The 26,674-nt window shown below is 31.1% G+C and overlaps 1 protein-coding gene across 1 annotated transcript; it reads right to left on the bottom strand.

Moving 5' to 3' along the window:
* Positions 1 to 1,973: 1,973 nt before the first annotated feature.
* LOC132741629 (zinc-regulated GTPase metalloprotein activator 1B-like) lies at positions 1,974 to 26,288 on the bottom strand. Its single transcript, XM_060729838.1, has 14 exons — positions 26,162 to 26,288; positions 25,551 to 25,637; positions 24,737 to 24,833; positions 23,862 to 23,953; positions 23,513 to 23,572; positions 23,190 to 23,227; positions 22,885 to 22,931; positions 22,333 to 22,419; positions 21,750 to 21,794; positions 12,662 to 12,718; positions 12,034 to 12,094; positions 8,531 to 8,665; positions 7,543 to 7,669; positions 1,974 to 2,125 (listed from the first exon to the last, which is right to left on the bottom strand). The coding sequence occupies exons 1-14, from the start codon at positions 26,244 to 26,246 to the stop codon at positions 2,061 to 2,063; spliced, it is 1,083 nt and encodes a 360-aa protein (XP_060585821.1). The 5' UTR covers positions 26,247 to 26,288; the 3' UTR covers positions 1,974 to 2,060.
* Positions 26,289 to 26,674: the final 386 nt, after the last annotated feature.

The following is a 26,674-nucleotide window of genomic DNA, read 5'->3' as shown; positions in this document are numbered from 1 at the left end:
GTACGGAAATATTCAAAAGACAGTTTGTATTATTTATTCGCGGTATTCATTGGGCGCAGACGAAGATTTGATGAAGTCACGTGAACACCAGCTGTCATAAAAAGCAAGAAACCCTTCAATAACTAGTCCATAATTGTCATTTCTAGTGTTCATTTGAAGAATTTATATTTTGACAATAGTGTGTCAACAATATTTCCATAAAAATGAAATTCTTTACTCCTCCTTTTCATGCGAGTCTGCGGCTGAACAAAAACGAACGCTGGTACTAATGATAGTTGTCCGCATTAATATCAATATCAAATTTTTAATTAGTTACAAGTAAACAAAAGTTAGCTGGACATTGGTCACATTCTTTAAAAACGAACACAAAGAAGTTTTTATTTAAAAATGGGTAAATAATACAAAGCATCAATTTTAAAATACAGGGAGAATAAAAGGATAAAATATCGTCTCGTGCATGAAAAAGAATTAAAATAAAGTCGGTATTTCAAAGTCAGCACTTACTTCAACAAAAACTTAAAAAGAAAGAAAAAGTGGAGAAAAAAAAAATAAGCAGGCCTTAGCAACAATGATTGTCTTTCTTAATTCCGAAAAGTATAAAATTTCCCATACATGTATCCTCAAAAATGAAATTAACATTAGTAATATATACATGTATATCGGGATAACCGACATGTATATTGCATCTTACTTGTAGGTTTAACTGTTATTGAAACTTTCATGACCTAGAAAACGTGCGTCTTTTCTGAGATAAATTCTGTCAATATTCAGTAATGTTCCATTTGATGTAGGTCTAGACCAATAAATTGTGTGAAAAATTTCAGACTATTCTCTTGCTCGTTTTTTACCAGAATAATTATTCAAATTGTTAAAAATGAAACATACAAGAAAAGCGTTCCAACCTTTTCACTCAAAATTGGGCAAAGAATAGCACAAAAATACGATTTTCAATCTTTTTTCTGGGAATATTTCTTAATCATCTATTGCATATCTTCCTGTTATAAGTGCCCCAGCTGATCTACGTAAGAAATTCAAATTTTATTTTTTAGGATTTTGAACCTCAGTACTTGATATCAAACACAAGTTGTTTATCTAATTATATCAGGGTCAAAATTGAAAATCTTTAAAGTGACATTATGCTCATCCAAGTGTAAATAGTAAGTGAACAGGTAAAGCCATAATTTTGTTTAATTTTATATTTTACAATGAAAGAATAACCAATTATTCTTGTGACCCACGGAAATGTCCATATCGTGCAGAATGTATCAGTCACGCTCTAGTCTTTAAAAAGAATGGGACAGTCTTTATTGAGCCACGTCACGACAAAACCAACATAGTGGGTTTGCGACCAGCATGGATCAAGACCAGCCTGCGCCTCCGCGCAGTCTGATCAGGATCCATGCTGTTCGCTATCAGTTTCTCTACTTGTAATAGGGTTTGTAAGCAAACAGCATGGATCCTGATCAGACTGCGCAGATTGGTCTGGATCCATGCTGGTCGCAAACGCAATTACGTTGGTTTTGTCATGACGCGGCTCAATTATAATTTATGTAGTTTATATATTGTATCATAAACAATTTTCATTATCAATTATTGTTCTATCAGCATAATAATTGCCAATCTTTTGAATTATATTACTAATTTAACTCAATGTGACAGCGAACAAATGAGCATAATGTCACATTAAGCTAACAGTCTACGATATTTGCTTGATAGCCTGGCTCTACACCGCATTATAATTGTTCAGTAAATATATATACATGTACATAAGTACATGTATGGTGTAAAGGACAATGGCTTCTTTATGATTTCCAAATAAAAAAACTTATTGAAAATAAACAATACTATTTCTACATTTGAAAATAAACTACTTTGTATTATAAAATATTTATTTGTTAGAATAAAATTAAGACTTGTATACTTTTAAAATCAGTAAAATTATGTCAGGGAATCAAGGAATACAACAACAAAAATCTGTATTTACACTCATTTATTGATAATGACAAAGGACAATTAAACAGTTATAAATAATTTTAAAAGAAAGTTGTGCACATGTCGTTTCATGTGTTATTGCACACACATTGTATAAACTCCTTCTCTAAGACTTCTCTGTCCAAATTTCTTCCTGAAAAAAAAACAACAACAACAAATAATAAAAAAAAACTTCATTAATATTTGTTTATTACAATGACTTTCTTTGAGAATAACTACATATATATGTTGACCAAGGGGGATAATAACTGCAATATGAAAAACATCCATAGCTATGTGAAAGCAGGTCCTTGGCCATGTAATCAGGCACGTCCTCGATCAAATAAGTTTTGAAAATTAGTTGTGGAACTCTATAAAATTCCTATAAAATGTATACTTTCCAAAAACAAGTAAAAGTGAAGTAGGTTGGTGTTCAGTATATTTACACAATGTGTGTAGAATATCTATAACAAAAGATATGTCAGTAAGGAATCCCAGGCCCTCTTTTTTATACCACCGCAGCATCTGTGATGCGGTGGCATATAGCGATTCACCTGTGTGTGTGTGTGTGTTTGTTTGTTTGTGTGTGTGTGTGTTATATAGATTATATAGTGAACTTAAAAAATCTTCTTGTGAAAAACCACTAGTCCAATTTCAACCAAACTTGGCAGGATTGATTGATCCTTAGGTGAAGGGCTTCCAAAGTTGTTCAAAGAATTTCATTCCATTCAGAAATCTGGTTGCCATTGCAACCAAAAGGAATTATAAGAATAAATTTAAAAAATCTTCTTGTAAAGACCCAAAAGGCCTAGAGCTTAGATATTTTGCATAAGGCATTGTCTGGTAGACCTCTACCAAGAGTGTTCAAATTATAGCCCTGGGGTCAAAATCAGCCCCGCCCCGGTGGTCATTGATTTTCACTATATGTACATATAGTAAAAACATAAAATACCTTCTTGTAAAGACCCAAAAGGCCGAGAGCTTAGAATAGCCCTGGGGTCAAAATCGGCCCCGCCCTGGGGGTCATTGATTTTCACTATATGTACATATAGTAAGAACTTAAAATACCATCTTGTAAAGGCCTAGAGCTTAGATATTTTGCATAAGGCATTATCTGGTAGACCTCTACCCAGATTGTTCAAATTATAGCCCTGGGGTCAAAATCGGCCCTGCCCCGGGGGTCACTGGTTTTCCTCATATGTATATAGTAAAAACTTATAGTAAAAACTTTAAAAAAAATTCTTCTAGCAATTGACAAATGCTAAAGCTTAGATATTTAGCATGAAACATTGTGTCGTGAACCTCTATCAAGATTGTTCAAATTACAGCCCTGGGGTCAAAATTGCCCCTGCCCTGGGGACCATTGATTTTCAATATATACATATAGTAAAAATCAAAAAATCTTATTGTCTGAAGGTACAAGGCTTAGAGCTTTAATATTTGTTAATGATATCATCTATGGTTACTCTACCAAAGTTGTAAAAATTTTGCCTCTAATGTCAAAATTAGCCCTGCCCTGGGGCCATAGGTTTTCCTTATATGTATATAGTAAAAACTTAAAAAGTCAGCTTCTCTAAATTTACAATGGCTAGAGTTAAGATATTTTGCATGAAACATTGTGTAGTGAATCTCTAGCAAGATTGTACAAATTATAGCCCTGGGGTCAAAATTGGCCCCACCCCCAGGGGTCATTGATTTTCACTATGTACATTTAGTAAAAACTCTTCTTGTCTGAACGTACAAGGCTTAGAGCTTTGATATTTGGTATATAATATCATCTATGGATCCTCTACTAAAGTTGTTTTAATTATGCCCCTAGTGTTAAAATTGCCCTGCCCCAGAGGCGATAGTTTTCCTTATATGTATAAAGTAAAAACTTGAAAAATCTTCTCTGAATTGACAAAGGCTAGAGGTTAAATATATGGCATGAGACTTTGCGAAGTGAACCTCTAGCAAGATTGTTCAAATTATAGCCCTGGGGTCAAAATTGGCCCTGCCTGGGGGCAGTGATTCTCATTATGTACACATGGTAAAATCAGAAAATAAAACAAATGTTTTCTGAATGGGAGAAAGCTACAGCTTAGATATTTGACTTGAAATGTTGTTTGGCGGACCTGTATCAAGATTGTTTTGAATTAAACCCTTGGGTCAAAATTTTGCCTTGCACAAGGGACAGTGACGTACTTTCTTGTCCTTTGATGTACAGCAATGAAGTTTTGACCATGTGCACAGTTGTAGTTGTAAAATTGAACTTTGATGTCAGGTGACCTAGATTTTGATGATGTGACCTACTTTCTTGTCCTTTGATGTACAGCAATGAAATTTGAACCATGTGCACAGATTAAGATGTAAAGTGAACTTTGATATCAGCTCACCTAGATTTTGACAAAGTGTCTTACTGTTTTGTCCTTTCATGTAGTCATGAAATTTGGCTGTGTGAAATATGACCTTCACCACCAAATTCACTAGACTCAAGTGCATTGATATATTCCTACTCTGATCTTTTATTGGATTAACAATAGATTTAACCACTAATCTGATATTAGACATTTGCGACATTATGTCGGGAACGATTATCGAGGAACAGTTACGTTAATATTGAGGGGTCATCTCAACACATAATATGAACACTTGAAATAAAGCCAGGATATCTTACTGTGTTTCTTTCCTAACATTTTTATTTTCATTTTAGTAATTGCAAGAGGAACTGAAGCTAGATAAATTCAGAACTTTTCTCATAAGCTCAGCCAGTGGTCGTTTGCGTTGACGGTTGTTTTGTTTAGTGCACTGACGTGCATCAATAGTTTCGTCCTTTGATGATGTCAAAACGTTTTACAGCTTGAGCACGGATATCTTGACGTCTTGACAACGGCCTCGATTGTGCAGTTTACGTGGGACTGATCCGGGTTCGAGTTGTCTCGCGAAACTGCTGGTCAGCTGTCCATGTTGGCCCTCATTTGTACATCTGTTAAGATTTATCGGAGCTTGACTTATCAATGACTGCTGCATGTGAGCCGCTTAAGCTTGCCCTTAGTTTAGATGCCCGGTCTTTCCATAGGGACTGCACCTAAATGTGTTTTATTTCGGCACTAAATCCAACACTCAAAAGACATCTTTCAAGACTTTGTACGGCCTAAAGCGCTGGCAATATTTTGAAAATATTGAAATGTGAAATTGAAATGGAGTGAATTACTGAATCGGAGTTATACATCAAAGCAGCAGGTGTCCAGTACAGTGTGGCAGTCGTAAAATGTGCTCCGTACTTCACTTCAGTGTTGCTATATTTTTCTGCTCTTTTAAGATAATTGAGTCCAGCACTTTTAAGTGTTGAGATTTGAGTACCTCTTAAGCCGGTGCTAGGGGAGTAAGGGTTGTTTCACTTTTTATTATCCATCAACCCAATCAATCCGAGTCTTCGATTTCATGATTTCTTTTGCTGTTTTTAATGCTTCCGAATGATCAGTTTTTTTAGATATTTCAACACTTTTTTTAGTCATATACTGATAGTGCGTCTATTGTAGGATCTAAAGAGGTTCTCTTGACAGTGCGCAATCTTATTTCCCACATCAAATTCGATATCTTAAACATTAATCACTGCTGTTTCAATTCTGAGCGCCAAACCAGGAGCTGTCAGTACCATTTTTCATGTATTTGGTATCACGTGGCTTGAACTTATAACCTTCTTCAGTCGAAGAAGACTGTCTATTAAAAGGCTTATGGAGGATATAAATTATATAGATATTAAAAATACATCAGCATAATGCGTCAGTAAAATAGACAATGATGAATTTTATTGCAATTTACCAAGGCATTAAAAGCTATTTTTTACACGATGTCAAAATATATTAAGAATGGTGCAGATTTAGGGTAACTGATTTATGATGTAAATACTTTTGTAGTTTCATCGTTTCTTCTAATCATACTTACTAAATATCTGGTTCATTTATTTCGGTAGGAATTTTTGCTTGCTTAAAATCCCACCACGATTTTCACTGAATTGGCAAAAATGAATTTCAAATGCACACATAGATACAAGTTCTTCAACTTAACGTTAAAGTATAAGTGTATCGTCAGTGAAAGACGTGATCCGGGCTTTAATTCCATGTTTTTTATTTGAAATACTCATTAAACAAATGCGAGTACATATGGCAGTCAGGGCTATTGATGGGACATCTCACCTCAAGTAGAGCCACAGGAATAATGTTATTCAGGACAAGATCACGTAATTCAAACACAAATTATCGTTTACAATGCCCGTGTTATCCGTTACTTAGAAACCGTGTTTATTATAAAACGTTAGATTATTTTGAGATAATCCCTTTATATAACTTGTCCTCGATCCTCAATCCCCGTTCCTCATTATAAACCGCAAATGTCTAATAAGAATTAGATAGGTCAGGGATCTATGCATTATGACAATCTTCAATTGTATAGAAACAAAATAAATCTGTTCCTACACTACTATTTAGTGTTGTATTAATGCGGTGGCATAGCATTTTTCTCAAATGCAATCTTGTTTTTCAATGATGTACAACAATATAGCTTGTAATAATTTTATTGTCTTTGTTATAACAAGACAATAAATGTATATTGAACTTAAAACTTCCTTTGCAGGTAATCTGTTAATATAATTAAAACTTCCTTTGCAGGTTATCTATTATTAAACTTAAAACTTCCTTTGCAGGTAATCTGTTCATAAAATTAAAACTTCCTTTGCAGGTAATCTGGGTTTTTTTTATAAATTTAACAATAATTCAAACCAGATAAAGTCAAAGGTAATCGACACTGCTTATAACCAGCGGAAAAGTAACAAGAAAAGCAGACGGCAAGTATGAAGCCTAGGTGATGAAACAAACAGTTTTCTGGAGGAAAAATAACTGCATAATACTAGTTTTCCTGATACTGATTATACAACAATGTTTTTTATCCCTATCATTTCCTAATCACAACTGCACAAATTATCTGCTTTCTTTCAACAAAGTTCTTGTAAAACAAAATATGGAACAAGTTAAGGTGTGATCATCCGAACAATGCATGCTTTTGTGATTATGGTATGTGCTAAGTGCTTGGATAACATGTTATCATTTAAAGTATATGATATATATTCAATATTGTTACTTCATATTGTATTTGTTTCAAGTTTTAAGGACATAAAATGGCTTTAAATTTATCGTAAATTAAAACTCAATGAAAAAAGACTGACTGACAAGCTGAAGCTCTGTTCATGAGATTTTATCATCTATGTATATTTAATCTGACAAAACACTATACTGTTAGCTTACCAATTTTCAAATTTACTGATTTATAAAATACTCTAAAGTCTAAACTAACAATGGAAAGTTCCAAATCCAAAAAAATGAAAAATAGAAACAATTAATTCTTGAAAATCAAAGGGAGCTAATTCTGTATGAATATAATTGTGATAAGGCTACTTCTCTGGCTAACTACATGTATAATGTATATGATTTTCTAACTTGATTTATCAACCCAAAGATAGAAATGAAACAAAATTTTAAACCATTTACTCATTGGGCTCTTTAAAAAGGCTGTCTGAAAAGTATGAAGACTTACCTATAAATACCAATATATTAATTCTTTTTTCATCAGGTTGCCAAGAGGTAGTTGGGTGGGAATCATACAATTCATGGACGGCTTGCACAACACATCTTTGTTCAGTATTCACCACTGATAATACCCCCTGAAATACAGTAAGATAAATAGAATCATTTTTCTGTTACCATAACTACCAGTTTTAATTATACAATTCCTATGAATACAAGACCACCACACGTGGTGTTAACACTCGTCTGTTTAAAAAAAAAGTTAAAAAGGGGTATAAAACCAAAAATATTTCTTTCAGAATAATGCCCAGTCAACCAACGGCACCTTGTCATGATAAGCACGTATTCCAAGTTTCATGTTGATACCTTTTGAAATTTTGGAATAATCATAAATGGTATGCAATTAAGTTTTTTGCATGACAATGACACCGCATTGATCATAATTGCTAGACGAATAAAATAATTTGAGAGCCACTGTTGTTAACTGTAAAGTTATGAAAACAACACATTATTTATCATTCCATTCAGTCATACTGTTGAAGTATGGAGCCTGAAGCATAATGTCAAACATGTTTATGCGTAAAAACATATATATGCAATTTTTATACACACAAAAACATGCCATTAAACAAACAGGTAGATGTTTGTTATGTCATCTATTTAATTATTTTTGATCAAATTGTATAGGTCATCTTTACTTGTGAAGGAAGACTTCAGGCGTCCCTCAGTACATTACTTCTGGCCCAATTTGGCACCTATGTAAAATTATCAACCATCCTTAGGCTAGCTAGATAGCTTCCTCTAATAAAACAATACAAAGACCCTGACAAAATTCAAATTCATAGATAGTGAGAGGCAAGTGAATTCAAAGTCAGCAATGGTAGGTAACCACTGGGTTACAGAGGCAATATAAACTGTACAATAAGAATAATTTGAGTGTGTGCATATACATGTAAAACCAACAGAAGATTAAAGGCCCGGGTATAAAAAAAATGTACCTTTATTCTGTATAATTCCATGGCTTCACCGTGTGTGTTAAGCACTGATTTTTCCCAGAGTAATGTTTGAAGGAATCTATCTAGTTTGTCTTTATCTACGTTACCTTCTTGCTCCAATGTAAGAGTGGTCACTGACTGTAAAGTTATGAAAACAGAAAGTTATTTTTTTTATTACCGGTCTCATAGTTTCTGAAAACATTACTACTATTATAATCATAAGCTTTTAAAACTGAAAAAAGAAAACCAGAATTTGTAATTCAATTTTCCATTTTATTTGAACAAATATTTTGATCCATTTTATAATTATGATATACATGTAGATATCAATATTGAGTGCTTTGTTGATCTCCCTATTTCTTTGATAAGAGAATAGTAAGAAGCATGTTAGCAATATTATATTTTTAGCAATTTTTTAATGTTCACATAATTCTTTCAATCATATTTAACAATATTCAAATTTTAGTTTAATATTCAAAACCTTTATCTGTAATAGTCTTCTCTTTTTTTTGCTTGAAATCAATGTTATATTGTAAATTTGTAAAATTTGTCGGATATAGCTTAACCAATGATGAACTAATATAATCTTTCCTGTCAAGGCAGCCTATCAAAACAGGTAATTTACTTAGATTTTTGTAGAAATTTGAAGATAAAATGGTAGCTTTAGCTGCCAGAGTTTAGAATTTTATTATGTTCTTTATTAGGGGACAGTCTTTCAAACAATATATTCAATTAACAAATGTAAGTATAAAGCCATTTTACATTAATGCAAGGGGTATCTCTGTGTCAAGGTCATCTCTCCAACCAGTACAGTAAAATAATTTTTTTGTGAAGTTAAATGTATTATTATTCTACATTTAAATAATATTAACATTAAATATATAGAATCAAATGAAAAAATTTTGGACTTGGGAGAGGCTGTAAATGACCCCAGATTGATCATAAGGTAACGTGTAACCAACGCTGAAAAGCATTTGACTCTATCTCAATCCATTGAGAAAGTGCAGCACTTTGAAATCAATTTTGATGGAAAAAATCAACGCAAAATAGTGATTTTTGGCAATTTTGAGATGTCCCCTCGTTGCCATGGTAACAGAAAATTTAAGCCTGAGCATGTTGTTGCAAGTGCAATGGTCCAGTCAACATTTGTGCCAAGTTTGATTAGTGTTGAAGCAGTTTTTATAGTATTATAGCAATTTGAACTTGTAACGGGAGACTTTTCAATGAAAACAGCCATTTTTCACAAAATGCTCATGAAGTAATGGGTTAAGCAACAACACTATAATCTTAAAGCTTTTGTGACTTAGTTGTTCTTTTTCATGTTTTTTTGTTTTCTTTATTTATTTATTTTTTTTTATTTATTTATTTTTTTTTATTTAATTATTTACATTGTATTTATTTATCTTTTTTTTTATGGGGGAGGGGGGAGTCTTTTTTCAATTTTTTTTTTTCGAATAAATTTGTTTGAACAAACTTTATCAAATTAGGACAACTTTGTTTCCTTTTCCATTTGAAATCAAGATGGTTAATTGATACAATTTTCTTAATATGAACAACTCATGAAAAATACATGTACACTCAACATCTGAAAAATATAAGCTTTGAATTTTATTTCCTTCATGAATTATATATTGAATTAGTGTAAGATTTTAACTGAATTTATTGAACGAGTTGAATAAAATCATGTTATGCAAGCCTCTTGCAAACATAAAAATATTTTATTTAAAGAGTTCAATAACTTTATCATTAAACTTACACGAATTTAATATTTTATTTATCACATACCAAAACTAAAGACCGTTGGAAGTGAAAGACCCATTTTTCATAGCATAATGCTAACATTTAACGTGTCTTAACACTATGTTTATATACCATCAAAATATATGCACGGCTGTGTAATACCATTTTACCGGAGTCGTAAAAGCTGTACGGGTGTGTGATAAAAATTTTGACTTTACTCGAACTCTATAACATTATGTTTTTTGAACTTTACTAACACTTATCACCCTTAATATCTTAAATGGACTTGTCCATCTTTAAATTTGGGCAAAACCATTCATTCTTTTCTAGGAAAATTTCAAAATAATATGTACTGTATGCATAGCAAACAGTGCAGACCATAAATGGACAGCACAGGTGTACAGGCTGATCATGGTCAGCACTGGTAGCATAGGTAGAATATGTTGCAACTAGCAGGCTAAGAGTTAATATCTTAGAATATTATTTCTATTAATTACTTTTAGGGAGAGAACAGTTTGCTTACTAATTCTGATTTTTCAGTGCAAAGTTAAAATATTCTTTTCAATTCAAAGTTAAAATATTAACTAAAAAAAAATACAAGTCATATTAATTTTTCATTTGATTTTTATTTGATTTTTTTTTAAAAGACTTTATTAGTTTAAAAAACCAATGAAGAGTTTAAATAATATTTAAGAAAAAAATGGATTTTTTTTTTATTTCAGCATCAAAAGTTTTTTGAGCTAGTCTTTGCTATAGATGTGAGAAGTTTAACAAAGCTACAGAAACCTAGAGAAATCAGTCAAAATAACAAAAAATATAATTTCTAAAGATTTACTTAGTCTCCACAGAATAGAAGTCACAAATTTTTTTTTCCAGAAGTTTTCTGTGTGTTATTTTTTCCTCCCTCAATTAGTCTACATTCATAGTGCATTTGTGTAAATCTTTCACTAGCTAGTGTATGGCCTAGGAACATTTACAGTTTACACTACATTTAAAACATCACAATTATTATTTACCATGGCAAATTTATTGCCCAAACTCATAAAAACAGACTGTTTGTGCATATTTTGCCTAAGTTTATAGTTGTTATGAAAACTGTTATTCCAATTCAGCCGTTGTCTGAGGTATTAGCGTAGACTCTCTGGGTCGTAAATCTGTTTTGAGAGGCGGGAATGAAAAATGACCAGAATTTATATGTTTTGAAAATATGAGAAAGGCAAGCAAATTGGGCAATTATCCTGTCAAGCCAGGGGGCTTATCAGTCAGTACAAGTCAATTTTCACAACCATTAAAGTCCCATGAAACAGTTTTATGCAAGTAAAATAATAAATGAGCTAGAACTGATGTTTATCTGAGAGAGGTGGAAAAAAAAATATGGTATCATAATTGAAGAATAATAACTTTTGCTTGTGCATTTAATAAAATATCTGAAAATATTAAGTAATGACAAAAAAATCTTTTAAAGAATAAAACTTACATAATGACCTTTCAAATGTATATAAAATAATTAATGTGTTTGCCATAAGAATATTTATAATAAGAAAAACTGACTGATTCAGCGAACAGCAGTTAAAGTAGCTATAAATAGCTCGCCATTATAGTAATAAAACTGATGATGACACAATAAAGTTAAAAATAACTTAAATATGCTTATAAAATAAAATTGCATGAAAAATCCTGGGCAAAGGAATATTGAAAGCTGTAATAAGAAATGAAATATCAGGAATATTTTTTTAAAATTAGTTTCCGATAACAATCAGACTTACCTTATCTATCATATGTGTGTCAGTTATTCTATAACCCCTGTCTATAAATGTACTTTCCAAACTGAAATAATATGTATATATAAATATTATAACTTTTAAAATTTACCAGTGATTAGCATCTGCTACTAGTATAGAGTCATCCATATAGTCTGACTATTGGTTGAGTAACCTAAAATATTCATCCTGATACCTCATATATTGATAATGGACAGTTCCGTAAATAGAAGCTGGACTAGTTCATATTAAAATTTTAGCATCCTTAATTCACATAATGCTCACTTGAGTGTAAGTAAAACTAACGTAACATTTTGCCGTAAATTATTCTCAATTTTATATTTTATTAAGCAGAAAAAATAAATAAATAGCCCACATAACCCAAGGAAATTTATATATTATAAGCTTTCAGAATTTATCGGTAACATCAAATTGATAAAAAGAGTGGGGCAGTCTTTTTATATTTTAGGTAGTTTTAAAATAAAACATGGGTAACATTTGTTAACCTTTTAATAAATATGCTTAATATTTTGTGTCTGTAACTTTTCTTCTGTACAAATAAAAGTATTGTAATTTGAAGATAACTGTATTAAATTGCACATGAAATTTTAGAGAATGTCAGAAAGAAATATACCTGTCTGTTGTAAGGTCACCATATGCATTCAGATCTAAAATGTCATCAAGATTTGTCCTGAAAAAAATAAGAACCGATGTAGAATGTAGAATGTTTTATTTCCATCAAAATATATATCTACATGATACTGCTTAACAATCAATAACGATTATGACAAGCATACCAATATGTGAATTTGTTGTACGTTTCTTGTTTGTTTGAGTTTTTTTTATTTCTTTTTTTTCATAATTTTTTTTTTTTCCGGATAAATTTGTTTAAACAAACTTTATCAGATTACATCAACTTTGTATCCTTTTTCCATACGATATCAAGATATTCAATTTATACAATTTTCTTAATAAGAACAGCTCGTGAAAAATACATGTACAGTCAACATCTGAAAAATATAAACTTTGCATCATGAAAAAAAACTGACACCATTTTTTGAGGGGTGCACCATTCCCATGAGGAAACAAAGAAAAACCACCTGTCTCATTTTAAACAATTTTTTTACGACTTCATAATTATTTTTTGAATAGGTGAAATTCTCTGCAGTGCAAAAAATGAAAAAATGTGCATGTATTATAAATTGAAATTTCACAAAACCGTTACATATCAAAAATGGTGCCGTCCATTTGATAGGTAATGAGTCAAATCTGATGACATCAAATTTTCTGGGAAATGCTTTCTAAAGGCTTCTAACAAGTGTCTGGAAATTACCGGTTTTTTGTTACCGTGACAACATTGAACAAACTTTCCATTCCATCATTTTTATGAAGCTATGCAAACATGTCACTGCGTTTATATCGGCCTCAAGCTTCAAGAATTTCATGAATGAAAGAAAAAAAATGTTCATTTTTACAGAGCTGACATTTAATTACTGTGTTTATACGACATGAAATAACAGAAATCTGTTTTGTTAAAATAAATTTTTTTCCTTGTAAATTTCAACATGACACAACCATTTTGTTAAGTCTGTATTTTTTTATTGCAATATTTGATTAACCTATAGTCCTATCATGTGACCAGTGCAGACCAAGATCAGCCTGCTGAGGTCGATATTTAACACAACACTTTAACTCAAATCCGACTAAGAATACCACAAGAATAAGATATTCAATTTATTTGTAAGTTGTTTTTTTTAAAATCATTTATTACATACAATGTACATGTATCTTTCTGTTTTAAATTGGCCCAGCTCATCTACGTAAAAAATAAATAATTAATCTAAATAACAAAATAAATATACTAAAGTAACAAATTTCAGAATTTCAGTATATCAAGTAATGATTTATCCAATCTATCTTGAACAATTATCATATTACATTATGATAAACCTTGGCCCAATAGGGAGAGCATTGGATTTATAATCCTGTAGTCACTGGCTTGATCCTTGGGTAAGGCTAATTTTTTCTGTGACAAATTATCTTGGACATTGAGTCTAATGGTATACTAGTATATATCATTTTGGATTAGAAATCAGTCACTCATTTATTGTGGAGATATTGGTTATTACTGGTTTGTCATCAAGGAAAGCTAGCTAGGTGGACCATCCACCAACATACGACAAAGAATTTGTAAGAATCTGAGGAAGAAACAAACAAACATAATCATTTCTGCATCATTAATGTAGCATAGCAATAGATTTGCACCAAGAAAACATGATTTTAATAGCTTTATTACAGCTCAATGTTACAAAAATCAATGCAATATAACATATTCAAAATCACCATAGAATCTATCATTTAAAATACAAATGATTCTTCTTTGTTCTACAAAATCTGATTTTATTACTTAAATACTAAAAGATAAATTGAGAAAATCTGAATTCTTTAAATGTAAAAATCTATGAAAATGAAAAAAAAAAATTTTTGGAAATGAAATCATCCATGAAATGAAGATTTTACTGAAAGTAACATTCCTCGAATGTATTTCAACAAACGTTGGAAGTTCAAATACTCCTTCATTAAAAAAAAAAAAAATACAGAAAAATATGTTGGAAAATGTATAAAAAATTAATAAGAAAGATAGAGAAAACACTGCATTTTGTTGATTTTACCACAAACCCTTAAAATTTTTCTTAAAAAGTCATTTAAAAAGAAAAATTACCAACAGCATTCAACTATCATCACTAGCTTTGTAACTTCAATGAATTTCTCCGTAAAATACGCAAAAACCGTAAAAAAAACGGAGAAAAAACATTTACAAGTACATTATCTATGTTGGTACACGAAGCAGGCAATTTTCTAGATCATTACCTTTCATCAAAGACCCATCGTGTTTTTACGCGGGTCAAAACTCTTGAAAACATTTTCTCTGTTAGAATCAATAGTTTTTGTATGTTTCCAAAATGCTCGGGACTTCTGACAGGATGATGTTTGCCGTTTGCCCCATGTTTCAACTAGTAAGAATATCTTAATTGTTTCTGTAAGTGAATTGCCAGGCACGTTGGGAAAGTATTTAAACAGGGTTGCTTGCACATAGGTCTTTGCACAAGCAATTTGCAGGCAATTACTCAAATAATAGCAAAATTTTGATTTGTTTTCCATTTAACAATGATTTAGATGCTGAGATTATGGACTGTAATTATTTATGTATGTCTGAATTTTTCTTTGATTTTTAAACCTAATCTAATGCATTTATAAATGCATACAAGGTGTGCTGGACTTGTGCTCTTATTGTCTTTTAATTTGTTAAAATGAAAGAAACAGTACCATTATCTTAAACATCAAAAGATTCTTTATCACATTTCTTCATCATATGTATATAAAATATTATAATTACATTGTATATGAGTTTACTATTATACATGTATAATTACAATTTGTCATTTCAATAAATTTTATATGCATGCAAAAATATGAAAAATTGTAACTTACACTATCAATATTATACAGTTAAATATAACATTGACATCATTAACAGAAATAATTTTAATACATGTATACAATTTTCAATCTCTTGAAGTTTTACTAGAAGTAAATATCTTTTTTCTTTTAATTCATAAAATGTTAATCTGTAGCAATGTGTCTGAGGATGACTGCGTCTGAGGATGACTGCGTGACCTTGGGGTCTCGTTTTCTCCTATGACAGTGTTTGCATACCAATCAAGTAATTGTGTTTGGTTTGGTCAAGTTTTCTTCTATGAATGTGTGATCAGGGGTCCAGTTTTCTCCAATGATTGAGTGATCCAGGGTCTGGTTTCCTCCTATGATTGTGTGATCTGGGTCTGGTTTTCTCCTATGAATGTGTGATCTGGGGTCTGGTTTTCTCCTACGATTGTGTGATCTGGATTTGGTTTTCTCCTACTATTGTGTGATCTGGGTCTGGTTTTCTCATATGATTGCATGATCTGGATTTGGTTTTCTCCTACGGTTGTGTGATCTGGGTCTGGTTTTCTTCTACAATTTTGTGATCTGGATTTGGTTTTCTCCTATGATTATGTGATCTAGGTCTGGTTTCCTCCTATTATTGCATGATTTAAATTTAATTTTCTCCTACGATTGTGTGATCTGGGTCTTGTTTTCTCATATGATTGCGTGATTTGGATTTGGTTATCTCCCTTGATTGTGTGATCTGGGGTCTGGTTTTCTCCTAGGTTTGCATGATCTGGATTTAGTTTTTTTCCTATGATTGTGTGATCTGGGTCTAGTTTCCTCCTTTGATTCTGAGATCTGTTTTTTCCTATGACTGTGTCACCTTGGGTTCAGTTTTCTTATATGACTGTGTGGTCTGGGTCTGTTTTTTTTCTAATATTGTGTCACTTTGGGTCCAGTTTTCCTTGATTGTGTGATCTGGGTCTGGTGTTCTCCTATGATTACATGATCTGGATTTTGTTTTCTCCTATGATTGTGTGATCTGGGGTCTGGTTTTCTCCTTTGATTCTGTGACCTGTTTTTCTCCTATGATTGTGTGACCTTGGGTTCAGTTTACTCCTATAATTGAGTGATCTTGGCTTTGGTTTTCTCTTATGACAATAGTTTAGTACAATTCATATTACAAACTTGAAAGGGACTAATGTAAGTGCTAAGAACTTGGTCCACAATCAAGCTTATAAACTACAACCTGCAGGAACCAAAAGTGATTTTCCCTTGCCCTAGTCAGATTACACGGATGACAGCCCAATATTTGAATCTTGATACTGAAATCCCTAAAACTTGGAATGGACTGTTCCACAAAAAAAATTAAGGGCAAATCCAGTTTACAATTCAGCTGGTTAAGGGTTAAACTAAACAAAACATCTGAAGCATTATACAACAGCAAGTGATGAAGTCATTCAAACTGTAAGCTATCATTCTGACAGCTTTCCAGCAGCTTTTGCTTCCATTTATAAATGAAGCGTCATGCTTGAACGACTATACAAATGTAAAATTCTTCACAAAAATGCAAATGATTATCCAATTTTCACTGTGATTTACCAGTTGTCAAACATACCGGATAACATGAGCGCCTGACAAAATTATATATGACACAATGATTTACTGTAAAGCAACTACAACAACAATTTCTGAAGTGCAGGAAAGACAAACAATTTTGGATTCCTACCTCAAGACAGTAAAAAGATATGTGGGGCACTGATTGACATGACCAAGTTGTATGCAGAATTCCACAACTAATAAGATATGCTCTATTGTTGTGATTTTTGTCTATCTCCAGGCTCATTTAATCATGAATTCCTTGTTATGATAAGTGAAATGGGCAACTCGGCACTTCATGAAAACAATCACAATAATGCAAAAAAACATGTACTTTATAGGTAACAGACTGGTACACATCCTTCAGACCACACTTTGGTGTCTAGATTATAAATGTATTGAGTACTATGATATGTTAAAGTAACAAGATCTACCATTGGTCAATTTCAAATTAACAAGATCTACCATTGGTCAATTTCAAATTTGAAAGAAAATTATGACAGCCAATCATATTTCATTTTAAGATATGCATGACTGAATGCTGAAAATGGAAGGTCCTTGCTAAGATAAATAACTTTCTTTCGACTGCTGCATTACATAATATCAAAAACTTCTAGTTACTATAATGTAGAAGAAATTAAAAAAATAGCATTTTGAATGCTACCTTTTGACATTTTTTTAATATGACATCATTTTCATATAAAGCTGTAAGCACATGTAATTTTAAATTATACATCATAGCTAGAATATTTCACTATTTATTCATGTGCATGTAGCTTGTAGCATGTTGACAAAATAAGAAATGATCAATATGAGTAAGGTATATTTTCATTTTTATTATAACCAAAAAAGTTTTCAGTAAATTTATGCTGGCAAAAACTTCAAATCACATGACCTACGGTAAGATATACAGAATATCTCTCACTACAGTAAGTGATACTGAATATCTCTCACTATCAAAAATCTAGTATTTCACTACAAATCTTTTTTTCTGTCATCATACACGAGGCATGTTTAGAAAAAATGTTAATAGCATAAAATTAAAACAATTATTTGCTAAGATGAAACAATAAAGATTACATTCTTGGCAGCGCCTAGCATCGTAGAAAAAAAATGGCTGCCAGAGATTAACATCAAAGATATGACGCTGTTTCTGCGATATTCATTATGCTACAACAGAAACAACTAACAATGATATATCGCTTGGCCAAGAAAATGTTTACAATAGCATTAATGTGATCTATTTCTCAAGTGTTTCAGTTGTCTAAGCTCTTATGATAGCTTTCCGCATCTTTTTGCTAACGCTTTTTGCATGTTCTATTGTTTTACAATACCAGTATGCTAAGACAATAAGATCCTGCTTTAATTAAGTGTGATACTTTCTCCATAACCTGCAAATCTTATCCTTTAATATTTATATAATCACCTCAATCAGTCAATTTTGAACTTCTAGCAATCAAGGGAATCATTAAACAAGAGCCACAGTTTACTGGGGACCAAGGCTGACTTTTTCTTATTTCTAAAGTCAAACACATTAGAGGAAGAATATTTCAGTAAAGACTACTCGTACAAAACATATTTTTTGTAACATCAAAAAAAAATTTTAACTTCATATTTGACCTTGATGGTCAAGATAATTCAAAGGTCAAGGTCAGCTTTGTCATAAGTGCTCTTACGTCCAAGAATAAATCAAATCCATAAAAAAACAATTTAATCAAATTTCACTAATTTGACCTGGAGGGTCAAGGCCAAAGTCATATCAAAATAATTCAACTAGTCGACTTTGGCATGTGTTTTGTTATATGTGTTCTTTTGTTCAAGCATGAATCAAATCCAAAAATAAATAACAATGTTGAGACAATTTAAGGAAATTTAAAAAATTTCACCATGACAGTCAAGGTCAATTTAAGGCCAAAATCATATCAGAATAATTTAACGTGTTGGTTCTGTCTTATGTGTTCTTTTGTAATAGCCAATTATAGCAAAAATCATTCAAAATTAATTAATCTGACCTTCAAGGTAAAGGTCATAATCAATGTGGTCTTACTGAAGGGCTTGTCCAAAGAATTGTTGTCTGCAAGTATGCATCATACTCAATTTATAAATAACAAAGTTATAGCCATTATAGCAAAAATCAAGAAAAATTTAAACATTTGAAGGTCTTGCCCATAAAGTTGTTGTGTCCAAATATGAAGACAATGGTATATCCATTAAGAAATAAAAAATAATGACTGACATTAAAATTAAAGTTTCTGGATGGGAACGGGAACAACAATCTGACTGAAGCAATAGCTAGAAATATTTCTTTGAAAAACATTGTAAGGTCCTCTGATTTAAATTCTAAGGATGCCTCAATCACCATTCAGCCCTTTTGCAGAATTTGTACTCTCGTACTTTATTTTACTGTTAACCATGCTATACTTTTGGAATGGACTGGCCCTGATTTATTTTAGACTTTTGCATTTACATATGTATAAAGGTACTCCACTGAGGTCCAAAGGTCTATAAATATATAGTTTGAAACTCTTAGTCTTACATAGAACCACTAGAACCACTAGTGCACTTAGAATGGAAAATATTTTAAAAAAAAAGATAGAAAAATATTTCAAAACTATTAAATGAATATCTACTTTTTTATTATTTTTATTCTCACAATTTTTAGCCTCAATTGAGTAAATAAAAAGTAAATAAAATATATTGTTCTGGAAAAACCTAAGTGGAAGATTTATATAAAATTTTGCACAAAAGTTTTTGGTCCATACCCACACCAAATTGTACACAAATATTGAGAGAAAAAATATTTCCAGTCCCTTCTTGTCAAAAAAAAAAAAAAAAAAAAAAAAAAAAAAATTGGAGTCAATTTATTTAACAGGATTTTAATTGATACCAAAATAATGGATACAAATATCACTAGTACAAGCTGGTGATTTTAGAAAAACAAATAGATTAAACTTTTTATTTTTAATTTATTAACTAAGACAATTAATCTACAGCACTTAAATGAACATGTCCTTTCATTTGTTTAAAGAAAAACTTTTAAGTGTTAATGGAATCAAACAATTCATAAAAAAAAGAGATTTTGAAAAAAAAACAAAAAAAAAAAACAGGAAGTAAAAACATATTTTCTTGGGGAAAAAAAGGCTTTTAACTAAATGTATGAAAGTGAATGATGTAATTAATATTTAACAACGTGCATTCAAACTCAGACAAACTGGGATTGTTTTGAAATAATTAACAAAAAGTAATAGAATTAACAATACACCTAGTGTAGACAACAGACCCCGTGATTACTTCTCGCCAAACTGCAAAACTTGTAAACTCGTAAACTGTGAATTCTTTCCTTTCATTAAACAGATGTTTAAAAAATCAAATAACCTAACAAAAGCATTATGGGAATTCAGTAAATACACGGCAGATTGCTTAAATTTCATCTTCAATTACGATCAAGAAACTTTTATCTATTTAGTTAAAGCAAAGCTATGACGACGTCTAGTGAAACCGTACATAAAAAAAAATGGTATTAAAAGACTTCCGTAAAATAACGTCACAATTTTTCTTCTTCAACAAAGTTTCTCTTTTAGAGCCGCCACTATTAAAGCTAGACACATTTGTACGCCTTCGTCAAGGTTATTTTGGGCAAAAATATTTTATTTTATTGTCATCGCTTATTGGAATTGACACGAATAACACTTAACGAGTCAAATGTTTGATTAATATTGAAAAGGAAGAAGTTTTTCTACGGCTGCAAATAATGTTTTAAAAGTATAAAGGAAAGGATACATCCATAAACACAGATGGACACTGAAAGCAAATAACATCTTAAGGGAGAAACCATAGTAACAAAATGTTTTAAGTTTATGAAATGTTTTGCAAAATAGTCTCAGCAGACGGCTGTTTAGAAATGGCAGACACTGTCTCATTTTTAAGGTTTTGATAGGACATAGATCCATCACATTTTCACACTCCTTTTTAGTTTTTGCATTTAGATTTTGAAAAAAAAAAATCATTCATAAAATAATACATTCTTTAACTATATCTGTTTCCTACATGCAATGTTATTGGATCAAGCTGTTATGGTATCTTTTCTGAGTACAGCCTACTCTATATATTGTAAAACAGAAGATCATGGGTGTAAGTTAAAAATATCAGAAAACCGGAAAACCCTGAATTTAGCATTATTTTTTATTGGTTTTATAAAGCAAAAGAGTGTATAACAGGAGTATAAAAAGCCTGAATTTCTGGCATGCCTAACAACTTGTACCCATGCAAGATAATACAGCAGAACAAGTATTTCATGTCAAAATTATGTACTGAAAATAATTTAAATACATCACCTCGGTCAAGAATGATAATTTAGATCCAAGTTTCTAATCAAATTTGGAGATAAATAAGGACAACAAGAATTTATGATTTTTTTGCCCTTTTGAAATGGGGTCCTATTATAAAGATAAGCATTTCTAAAAAGTTTGCAGTGAAAAGCTTTAATAGTAAATTAGTTTCTAAGAAAATGGACCTTAATGAAAAGATCAATAAATGCCAGCACAGATGTCGGTGTGAGAATCATGACAATAGCTCCTCTTTTTTTTTCTTTGGAAAGTGGAGCTAAAAATTATCAAATTGCTGAAAATCTTGTTAAGCTTCATTCATATAAACATATATAAGGAATTGTTTATGCTGATAATTATTTAACTTACTTTGCATGTGAAGTTTCCAAAAACCTTGCAAATTTGTTAATAGATCTGAAATATCAAACAAAACCATCAATAACATTGACTGATGCTCCTTAACACTATTTTTCAACATTCAAAAATATTGCCAAACTATAGGCAAATGTAGAGGAATAAGAGGATATTGAATGAGTGTAGGTTTAATTTATTGCACAAGTTGAATAAAACTAAATTATGCAAGCCATTGGCAAGCATAATTATTCAACAAGTTCAATAAATTCAGTAATGAACTATAATGAACTAAAAATAATGACCGTTTGACGTGTAAAAAGAACCATTTTTCATTGACAGGCCTGTACTTTAACGCTTACATTTAACGCATCTTAACGCTATGTTTATGTAACGCAAATGACGTCACTTGAAAATATATGCACGGCCTTGCAATACCATTTTTATGGAGTCGCAAAACCTCTTTTAGCTTGACCATTCTCAACTTCAAACTCTACCACATTTGTTTGCTGTTATGGTTTAATCTTATGGTTTAAACAATATTAATTAAGAACAATATTTCAACACATAACTGTGACAATATCAATTGAAAATATGTTACCTAATTCTGTCTTTTAGATTGACTAGTTCTTCAGCTGTGATGAGATCAGTTTTATTTACTATGAGCACATCAGCTAGCGCCACCTGTCTGTAAAACACAAAACAATCAGAACATTCACATTCTGTGCAGGCTTTAGCACTAATATCTGACTGTGAACAGTTCACTTGTAGGAGCAACAAATTACGTTCAGGGGCCATATAATAGCTATGGTAACAGAAAAAAAAGAAAACAATAGACTTCATTTCGAAAGGCTGTGGTCCTTTTTTCAACAAAGGGAAGTACCAGAAGAAACTGTCCAAAAGTCTAATTTGGCAGAACAACCAAACACCCTAAAATGTATATCTTAAAACCTAAATAAAGAATTCAAAATGACCTCTACACAAAAAGAGCTGTCAGTAGGACAATGTGCTCCACTAATGAATTTGTACCAAATTTAACCAAGTCTGACATTTTAGATAGTGTATTGTTTATTTATTCAAATTTCAAATGAAGATGTTCTAATTGTAAAGACTTCAAGGAAACACGGTAAATTATGTACTGGTCTAAAAATACCTTGTAAATTCATTGACCGAACCATCCTCTTTCTTCTCTGCCAGGTACTAAATTATAATAAAAAAATATACATGTATATGGCAATTTAACCATTATTAATTTTTTCATAGAATTTAAGGAACAAAATCTAAGGTCCGAAGGAAATTAACATAAAGCTTAGTAAAATTTTATAAATTAAATTCTTTGAAAACAACACCACAATTTTAACAGTTATCAATATTAAATAAGGTTATTTCACACCAGGCCAGGCATTTCTTTTGGAAAAAAATAAATTGTATATACATGAAATGTAATAAATAAATTACCTTTGGTGCATATTTAGCATCAATCATAGTTATAATACCTGAAAAAAAAAATATATCAAATCATTTTATTTATTATAAATATTTATATGTAAAGAATAAATCTTTATTATTATTATTTTTTTATTTTAGTATTATTATAACTTTTATAACATCATTCAAGGAGAGTAAAAGGCCTCTTTAAGCTTAGCTATTGGACAAAATCTTTTTCAACTATTATATGTTTCATGTGCAATTTCTTTTATATAATAATAATAATATGTTCTGTGAATTTCGTGCATAAACTAAGACATATGGCAAATTTGTAAGGATAATTTTATACACACCATCTAGGAATATATCACTGCATAACTCCTCATCTAGCCAGAATATAGAAGCTATTGGACCTGGTAAATAAAAGTGTAAGGGAGATAATACCGCCATGCATCTGTTATAAAAATTATCAAGAGTTATCTTCCATAAAGCCAATTTGTAGCAAAACTGCAATTTCAAATTAAGAAATCATTAAAACAAATTCATATGGACCAAAATAACTATTTCATAGATCATAAGATGTCATAATTTTAGTTTGTTCATTTTGTTATTTATAACAAAGTTACAAACTGACACAGATTTAACTTTCCTTACACAAGAATGGTATTAATGGGTAAAGACAAATGTAAATAAATTACTAACCAGGATCTGCCAGGCCAGTTGTTTCTAACAGAATATAATCAAACTTTCCTTTCTTTGTCATCAGATTCTCAATGGCCTTCACCCCATTATCCCTGAAATACAATATGAGTTTTTGTATTTGAAAGTCTTCATGTCTGACAAAAAAAGAGATTTTTTACTGGTCAACTGTCATAAAAAATTGGATAGGCTGGAAGTTATGTCTGTTTTATTATATACTTTTATATGATAATGTCTTTTTTAATATACACATAGATATTGTAAAGAAATGGTACTGAAAAAATCAGAAAGCCATAAAAAGTTTAGGGTCTGCAGCTCAAAAAAGGTTGGTAGACAAACCAAAATGGAACAACTTTTGCATGCCATCAAGATTCCATTACTTAACTTCTCATTGTTAATGGATCATTTTAATCTGTCCTAATAAAACACCTAATATTTAGTCCATTTTTGTATGTATCTATTCAGACCAAAACTGAATTATATAGTCAGCCTTTCCAAATCTAATAGGCTTTATCTTTATGCTTAGTTTAGTTTATACTCTATCTTAGTTAAATTGTGTTGGAAGCTACAATGTATAAGCTTATTGAAACACTCTTGAATATGTTCCTGGAACCAACCAGTTGTCAACATTGAATGTGAAGATTCTTGCTCAAGGAAACAACAGATTGCAAGGGTTTGAACCCATGCAGTCAGCAATCCGTACATTACTAGTCTGACATGTTAACCACTCGCCCATGCCATCACTTCAATCTTTATGCTTTTTTTCGCTGCAAATAATTTGAGATGTTCTTTATGCTTCTCTTTCCTGTACTAATTTGAGATGTTCTTTATGCTTTTTTCCCCTGCAATAATTTGAGATGTAACGTCTAGTCACTTACTTAACAGAGCAACAAAGACAACCATTCCTGAGTTCTAGCCATTCTTCATATCTCTCCCCATCTGTTCCTACAGACATTGACTTCTCTATAGAATCACCTGTAAGTGAAAAAAACCACTTCAAATACTTTTAAATTCATGAAATTAACAGCATTAAATTACACCGTAATAGACACAATTTTCAGATATAATGACAAAATTTATCTGATGGACTAGATATGAAATAATGCTGATGGTAATAGCCAATCAGAGAGAAATTTCAGTTCAGTGGTAACAACCTGGACTAGTTATCTAGGTCTCACAGGTTCGATCCCTGCTATACAACTACGAATACTAATGGTCTTGTGGATGAACCCTTTAAAACTGAGGACCATTATAATGGTGCTTTACACCAAGCATGTAAAATAACCAGGGATGCATCGGTTCACTATTAAGATTTAATGATCAGGATAGGATCAAATTTAAAAAAAAACCTGAAATATACTTCATTGTTTATCCTCATAGATTAAATATTTAATATTAACTTGATAAAATTGAACTTGAAAAAGCATGGTTATGAAATTTAAGAATAAATTTATTACAATTTTATAACAAATGGGCATTATACAGTTGATCCAAATATATAAAACAATGAATACAAAATCAGGATCATTATCCTGATCTGTTCTTAGAGAACACTGGCCTGGAATAAGGCAACTGCTGTATAACACATTGATTACTTAAACCAGATTTTTTCAATTATGTTTTATCTTTTTTGTAAGAAAAGAACTATGGTTTCTGACTTTTATAAAAAGCTAAAATTCCTCATAAACTTACCATCCCCAAACTCGTTCATGATGACAGCAATTCTCTTCCCATGTTGCTCTGATAGCACATAATTTAATAAAGTTGTTTTCCCAGCACCTAAAGGATGGATATTAAATAATTTCTATTTGACTAAAAAACTTATTTATAAAGGATTGGATTTTTTTCTCAAAAATTTGCAGACTGACAGACTCAAACCAGAGACTCTCGAAATACTGCACTGCCTCTCTATCGACTGAGTTATCCGGTCATTTACACACTATCTTCCCTAATTAGTAAACAGTTCTGAATCGTGACATGAACAAACAATAACTTAGTTAACTGTATTTTGGTATCAAGTAAAGTTTATCGTCCTACGATTCTTATTTTCTTATTAATAATGCCTAACAGAAAGATAGTAATACATGGTCTGAAATATTTCAAAATCCAGTCTGTGGGAAATTAATGCACAAACTCAAGTATACAAATATTGTTGTTGACCACTGGACCTTAAAACCTCAACCTAGTCACAAACTATTGCTAAAATTTTATATTTTACTGCACATGAGTGATGTGCATTCTTACGTAAAATTAGAAACCATAAACTGTAATTTAATTTACTACCAGGGCAGAAGGTCACAAACCTAGAAATCCTGTGATTATAGTAATTGGAACTTTGACACCAGCAGGAACAAGATCTGGTATTTCTTCTTCATCTGATGATGACATTTTTCAATATTTTTCTGAAATATGCACACAGATGAAGCAAATATTTACATTTGTCACCAGCAAAAAACTTATAAAATTATTTATACTTGATAAATATGTACTGTTTAACAGAACATAAATTTGCATAACACTTATTCTAGAAATAAGTATTATTTTGAAAGATATTATAACAATATGCATGTATTCATTCAAATATTTACTTATTCATACAGAAAGGGAAAAGAAAAATATTTGTTGTAATATATTTCATACATGTATATAAAAATGGAAAATGCAGTGAATGTTACAGTATGTGGTATGTACATGTATACATAAGAAACAAATCTTAATTTGGCAACAATTTTGTTAACCTAAACTTTGTATGGAATTTATTTTGTAAATGTATGTACATGTATAAACATTCACATTTAACTCACACAAAAAAGAAC

This window comes from Ruditapes philippinarum, unplaced genomic scaffold (assembly GCF_026571515.1).
Source record: "Ruditapes philippinarum isolate M1 unplaced genomic scaffold, ASM2657151v2 ctg592_1_1_1_1, whole genome shotgun sequence".
Taxonomy (NCBI): Eukaryota; Metazoa; Mollusca; class Bivalvia; order Venerida; family Veneridae; genus Ruditapes; species Ruditapes philippinarum.
Note: the sequence above shows the minus strand (reverse complement) of the source record. Positions and strands in the feature narration are given on the sequence as shown.

What these genes read in the sequence shown, in the direction of transcription:
- LOC132741629 (XM_060729838.1), bottom strand. Translation starts at nt 26,246, where the DNA reads ATGTCATCATCAGATGAAGAAGAAATACCAGATCTTGTTCCTGCTGGT. An exon ending in TATAATCACAGGATTTCTAG is followed by an intron (nt 25,638 to 26,161) that starts GTTTGTGACCTT and finishes TCCATCCTTTAG; the next exon opens with GTGCTGGGAAAACAACTTTA. An exon ending in TAATATATTGGTATTTATAG is followed by an intron (nt 2,126 to 7,542) that starts GTAAGTCTTCAT and finishes TTTTTTTTTCAG; the next exon opens with GAAGAAATTTGGACAGAGAA.